The 6,896-nt window shown below is 46.4% G+C and overlaps 1 protein-coding gene across 1 annotated transcript in view; it reads left to right on the top strand.

Annotated features, from left to right (window-relative positions):
- The first annotated feature begins 1,279 nt into the window (after positions 1 to 1,279).
- The window catches only part of TUBGCP4 (tubulin gamma complex component 4), a 66,782-nt gene continuing 61,165 nt past the window's right edge, over positions 1,280 to 6,896 (top strand). Inside the window, exon 1 of the mRNA XM_077472757.1 lies at positions 1,280 to 1,468. Within this exon, the coding sequence (XP_077328883.1) occupies positions 1,391 to 1,468 (78 nt within the window). The 5' untranslated portion in view covers positions 1,280 to 1,390. The remainder of the gene's footprint in view (positions 1,469 to 6,896) is intronic.

The raw sequence follows: 6,896 nt of genomic DNA, 5'->3' as shown, positions 1-6,896 counted from the left end.
GCCACAGGACAAATTTTCACACCCTCGATCCGGGGCCGGTGTTCTGTTAAGAAGTGCTCACTATCGAATAGTGCCTGGATGAACTGAGCACGCGCCATACGTAATAGCACAACAGCTGATATTACGATCAGCTGTTGTGTCGGCGAGACGGTGCCTGCACACAATAGCCGGCTGAAGACATTTTTCAGTCAGATTGTGTTCATGTAGGTGAGGGGTGGAATTTAACATGAAGGGCGTGGATGTTATCAATGATGGCCAGTGTTGCAAAGATGGGGGTGGAATTTTTAGGCCAAACAAATCTGCAAAACAAATCTTTATCTGCTCTTCTTCCTGGAGGGCCTATTTAGCTAGATAAACGTTTAAAATTCTGCCCATTTATCAGTGTCCTGATTATCAGTGCATGCCCACCAGTGCTGTCAATCAGTGCCCACCAGTGTTGCAAATCAGTGCCTCATCAGTGTCACCTATCAGTGTGGCCAATCAGTGCAGCCTCATCAGTGCCGCCTTATCAGTGTCCATCAGTGCAGCCTCATCAGTGCCCATCAATGCCATCTTATCAGTGTCCATCAGCGCCACCTCATCAGGGTCCATCAGCGCAACCTCATCAGGGCCCATCAATACCACCTTATCGGTGCCAATCACTGCCGCCTCATCAGTGCAGCCTCATCGGTGCCCATCAATTCCACCTTATCAGTGCCAGTCAGTGCCGCCTTATCAGTGTCCATCAGTGCAGCCTCATCAGTGCCCATCAATATCACCTTATCAGTGCCACCTTATCAGTGTCCATCAGTGCAGCCTCATCAGTGCCAGTGTCCATCAGTGCAGCCTCATCTGTGCCACTCAGCGAAGGAGAAAAATAACCTGTTTTCAAAATGTTATAACAAACTATCAAAACGTTTTTTTTATTTTTTCAAATTTTTCGGTCTTTTGTCCTTTAGCAAAAAACAAAAAACGCAGCATTGAATTAATACCACCAAAAGAAAACTATTTGTGTGAAAAAATGTCCGTGCAATAGTCATTCTAAAATGTGATAGCGCTGAAAACTGGCCTGAGCAAGAGTGTCAGGTAGGTAAGTGGTTAGAGCTACACAGAGCAGGGGACAGGACTGGATAATAACACATTTAGAAAGCGCCCTGTCTCTGCACAGCAATGCACTTTGACAGAAGCCCAGCCTCTCTACACAATGTATACACAGCCCGCTGTCCCCACACCCAAAGCATGCCGGGAGATGGAGTCCAGTCCAGGCACAGTCATACCAATGGGGGCGGCGGCGCGGTGCATTTCGGGAGGTGTAGTCCGCTCCCCGTTCATTCTGTGTGGCGGGTAGCAGTGGCGGTCTAGTCGGATGTAAACAGTACGGTGAGACCGGGGAGCCGGCCGGGGCCTGACCATGATACACGAGCTGCTGCTGGCCCTGAGCGGATACCCGGGGAGTATCTTCACCTGGAACAAGAGGAGCGGCCTGCAGGTTGTCACCCATCTCCTCACTATACTATGGGGCCCTTCCTGAGCATGTGTCCCCTGATAGTCAGCTGCGCTCCTCTACTATAATCAGCTGGGCTCCTCTACTATAATCAATGGTTCCCTTTAATATAATCAATAGTTCCCAACTACTATAAGCAATGGTTCCCTTTACTATAATCAATGGTTCCCACTACTATAATCAATGGTTCCCACTACTATAATCATTGGTTCCCACTACTATAATCAATGGTTCCTACTACTATAATCAATGGTTCCCTTTAATATAATCAATAGTTCCCAGCTACTATAAGCAATGGTTCCCTTTACTATAATCAATGGTTCCCACTACTATAATCAATGGTTCCCACTACTATAATCAATGGTTCCCACTACTATAATCATTGGTTCCCACTACTATAATCATTGGTTCCCACTACTATAATCATTGGTTCCCACTACTATAATCATTGGTTCCCACTACTATAATCATTGGTTCCCACTACTATAATCATTGGTTCCCACTACTATAATCATTGGTTCCCACTACTATAATCATTGGTTCCCACTACTATAATCATTGGTTCCCACTACTATAATCAATGGTTCCCTTTAATATAATCAATAGTTCCCAACTACTATAAGCAATGGTTCCCTTTACTATAATCAATGGTTCCCACTACTATCATCAATGGTTTCCCACTACTATCATCAATGGTTCCCCACTACTATCATCAATGGTTCCCCACTACTATCATCAATGGTTCCCCACTACTATCATCAATGGTTCCCCACTACTATCATCAATGGTTCCCCACTACTATCATCAATGGTTCCCCACTACTATCATCAATGGTCCCCCACTACTATCATCAATGGTCCCCCACTACTATCATCAATGGTTCCCCACTACTATCATCAATGGTTCCCCACTACTATAATCAATGGTGCCCCACTACTATAATCAATGGTTCCCCATTACTATAATCAATGGTTCCCAACTACTATAATCAATGGCCCCCCACTACTATAATCAATGGTGCCCCACTACTATAATCAATGGTGCCCCACTACTATAAACAATGGTGCCCCACTACTATAATCAGTGGTGCCCCACTACTATAATCAATGGTGCCCCATTACTATAATCAATGGTGCCCCATTATTATAATCAATGGTTCCCACTACTATAATCAATGGTGCCCCACTACTATTATCAATGGTTCCCACTATGGCTTCCCCAATATAAACACAAACGCACTGCATTTTATCAGAGAGGCAGCGGTGTCATGGAAGCCAGGTTCACATATGTGCGCTGCGTTTGCGTTCATCAGGGATTCAGCACTTTGAGTTGGCTGCTGGACCTGTGAGGCTCCTTTCACACTGAGTCGCTTTACAGGCGCTACATTGCTAAAAATAGCGCCTGTAAAGCTCCTCTCCTGTGTCTCCAGTGTGAAAGCCAGAGGGAGCGGTGCGCTTGCAGGACGGTCAAAAAAGTCCTGCAAGGCGCATCTTTGCAGCGCTATAGGAGTGGGGTGTATTCACAGCTCCTAAAGCGCCCCTTCCCATTGAAAACAACCGGGCAGCGCTGCAAACCCGCCGGCAAATCGCTGATCTGCGGGCGCTTTTAACCCATTTCTGTGCGCTAGTGGCTGATTAGCGCTGCTAAAACTACGGTAAAGCGCCACTAAATATAGGGGCGCTTTACCGCCAACGCCCCAGTCTGAAAATAGAGAGATGTGAATAAAGAAGTCCTGGAACCATTTTATAAAAATGGCCTTGCTATTCCGCACATGTGAATATGAGGAGGTGCCCACAAGGAAAAGCCGCTTTCCCTGGGGGCGCCCGTGCAGGTGTTTCCCCCCCCCCCCCCGAGTCCCACTGCTGCGTCCATTGGCACAGAGAGCCCTGCTCCTGTAACTGGCACGCCCCCCACATCTGCTAGAGAGATGCACATTTTGCCTGCGAGTCGGGAACACACAAGTGTGAGCCTAGGCTAATAGTTAAAGTATAACTGGATGGAGAGGGGAGGAATTAGAAGCCTTGTCAGGGTTTTATTGCTACCTCCACCCCCGTTCGGGAGATTCACCCTGTCTATTTATCTTGTTTACCATTATTATTGAAAGTAAAAGAAAATCCCAAATGTTGGGTTGTCCCCTGAAAAGTAATAGAGAGAAAATCTTTCAACGGGGATACTAGTTCTGGTGACCTGAGATGCCCAAGAGATTCCCTTAATTTGCAGGAATTTCCTCTCACTTCCTGTTTTGGCTATGGGACAGGAAGTGAAGGTAAATCTCTGCAATGGGACACAAAAATGACAGGGATTATCACCCCCACCCCCCCTTACTCTATCCAAAATGGGGAAAATTTTTTTGCCTGTTCTACTTTAATGGCACCCCCATATATCCGCTAATGTGCATGCCAAACCACATGGTGCTGCAGCGTTGTGTATTTTTGGAAAAGGGTCAGGGACCTCTTTTCCACATTTCTTGCGAGTAGGGCAGCCCATTGAAATGAATAGGCTGCTCTACACAAAACGCACATGCTCGCTCGCTCGCATCTGTGGGTATGAACCTAGTTTTACATTTATTATCTGTTATCATTTTTTCCTGGATCTATACCTTTCCACTGCTGAACATTTTCTTTGTGGCATTGATCAACCAGGAAAAACAATAAGTGGGTAACAAGGAGAGTGGCTTGATACAGCCAGAGTCACCATATAGTCAGGTAGGCTATAAGGGGGCCCCATATAGCCTACCTGACAGGGCTGATCAACTTCTGAACAAGCAGTCAGGTTTTTCTTGAATGATCTGTGCTTCCGGCTATAGCTGGCAGCACTGATCATTGTGTTCTCATGCCAGGGAGGCCCTCTGCTGTGAGAACACAATTGCACAACGAGAGTGGTTTGCCCCATCCACTTTAAGCTTATGGATGGGGGAATCTGCACTTTTTTTTTTTTCAACCTACTAAACGAAAAAATGTGTAATGTATGGCCTGTCATACTTCTCCAGAATGACGCTGCACTGACACAATCCATAGGCACCTACTGACCCAAAGGAGGCTGGATCTGGTATGGGAGTACTCCCTGTTCCCCCTCCTATCCATGGGCCGGGTTACAGCACACATTATGCTATGACAGTCGGCCGCTGTCAGCTCTTCTGAGTGGGGCGGAGCTCCACTGATTATACTGAGAGAGCAGCTCTTCCAGGGCAATTAGCTGGGCTGTTATAAACAAGGCCAAGGATAAATCCAAGCTTAACTTACCAACCAGCCCGCAGACAACCAAGTAAACCTGTCTAACACCAAGGGCGTTTTGCAGGCGCAATAGCGTTAGAAATAGCGTCTGCAATCCACGCTAAAACAGCTGCACCATTGTCTGTAGACACTGCAGCGGTGCGCTGGCGGGACGTCAGGAAAAGTCCTGCCAGCAGCTTCTCTGGAGCGGTGAAGGAGCAGTGTGTTTACCGCTCCTCCACTGCTGCTCCCCATTGAAATCAATTGGGAAGCTCTGTAATACCGCTGGCAAAATGCCACTATTGCGGCGTATTGCCGGCGGTTTTAACCCTTTCTTGGCCGCTAGCGGGGGGTAAAAGTGCCCCGCTAGCGGCCGAAATGCGCAGCAAATCTGACGGTAAAATGCCGCTAAAAATGGCGGCAGTTTTACCGCTGACGCTATTGGCGGCGTGGTGTGAAAGGAGTCTAACAGTATGCGTTAAAAGCAGTTGTTTATTCTGCACACATTTGCAAAACCCCTGCTTTTAACGCATACTGTTAGACAGGTTTACTTGGTTGTCTGCGGGCTGGTTGGTAACTTAAGCTTGGATTTATCCTTGGCCTGGTTTATAACTGTTGTTAGCCTTCCAATGCTTCTTACCGTGATAGCCAGCTATAGATGGGGCAAGTGGCGTACCCTTTTTGTATCAATTATCAGGGCAAGGTGTTCTATTAGGTTGAGGCCAGGTGCAGACCAGTCAAGTTCCTCCGCCCCAAACTCGCTCATCCATGTCTTTATGGACCTTGCTTTGTGCACTGGTGAGCAGTCATGTTGAAACAGGAAGAGGTCATCCCCAAACTGTTCCCACAAAGTTGGGAGCAGGAAATTGTACAAAATGTCTTGTTATGCTGACACTTCCCTTCACTGGAACTAAGGGGCCAAGCCCATACCATAATCCTCCCTCCACCAAATGATTTGGACCAGTGCACAAACCAAGGTCCATAAAGACATGGATGAGCGAGTTTGGGGTGGAGGAACTTGACTGGCCTACACAAAGTTCTGACCTCAACTCAATAGAACACCTTTGGGATGGATTAGAACGGAGACTGTGAGCCAGGCCTTCTCGTCCAACATCAGTGCCTGACCTCACAAGTGTTTTTCTGAAAGAATAGTCAAACATTCCCATAGACACACTCCTAAACCTTGTGGACAGCCTTCCCAGAAGAGTTGAAGCTGTTAAAGCTGCAAAGGGTGGGCCAACTCAATATTGAACCCTACGGACTAAGACTGGGATACCATTAAAGTTCATGTGCGTGTAAAGGCAGGCGTCCCAATACTTTTGTTAATATACTGTATATGGATGCACGTTTCCTTTGAATAGGCTGCTGTACCTGTGAGAAACAAAACGGGAAAAAGTCCCCAACCCTTTTTTAAAAGGAGCCCCACAGAACCACATGGTGCTGCAACACCATGCGGATTTGCGTGGGGATGCCATAAGGAATTGATGGCGCCCTCAGCACTTGCCAAAGAGCCAAGCATTTCAGTGCACATGCTTATGAAGCTAGGCTTAGGGAAGAGGAAGCACTGGTGCCGCATGCGGCACACAAAGCCTCCTTTGCCGGCGCTCGACTCCCTCCCCAGAGCAGTGCAGGGAAGTGTCGGTGAGACACTAAAGCGTTCCAATTTCAGAATTCCCCACATCGCTCCTGCAGGGGGAAGCACTGCACTCCCACATTGTAATATATATTAAAATAAATAACTATAAATAATTATAACAAATAATAATTATTCAATAATGTAATCAAATCAAAACACTGAAATATGCTGAGTCGCAGAATTGTCATTGTCATTACTTTTAGTGTTTGATGAATTTCCCCACAAATCACTATCGCTCAATTCTGCGAGTGGTTCTAATTTATTATCGCTGTTTTCTAGCTGGTCTATAAGCACTTTTGATGTAAACTGACATTTTTTTGGTTGCTATGGACAATCTCCAGTTTCCAGGCATAAAGAACAGTATTTATAATATAAAACTGTATGCAGGACACTGGTCGGACCACTAGGGACAAAGGGGATGTGTAATTATTTGATACAGTACTGTAATCTGTAAGATTACAGTATACTGTATCTATACTGTGTTTTTTACTTTTTGAATTTGGCGCCGAACTCCGTCCCCATGCGTTGCGACGCTCGCAGGGAACAGAGCTTGGTGATGTGACAG

This window comes from Lithobates pipiens, unplaced genomic scaffold (assembly GCF_037356315.1).
Source record: "Lithobates pipiens isolate NorthernLeopardFrog02 unplaced genomic scaffold, aLitPip1_a1.2 Scaffold_8, whole genome shotgun sequence".
NCBI lineage: Eukaryota > Metazoa > Chordata > Amphibia > Anura > Ranidae > Lithobates > Lithobates pipiens.
This window is presented reverse-complemented; position numbering and strand designations above follow the sequence as displayed.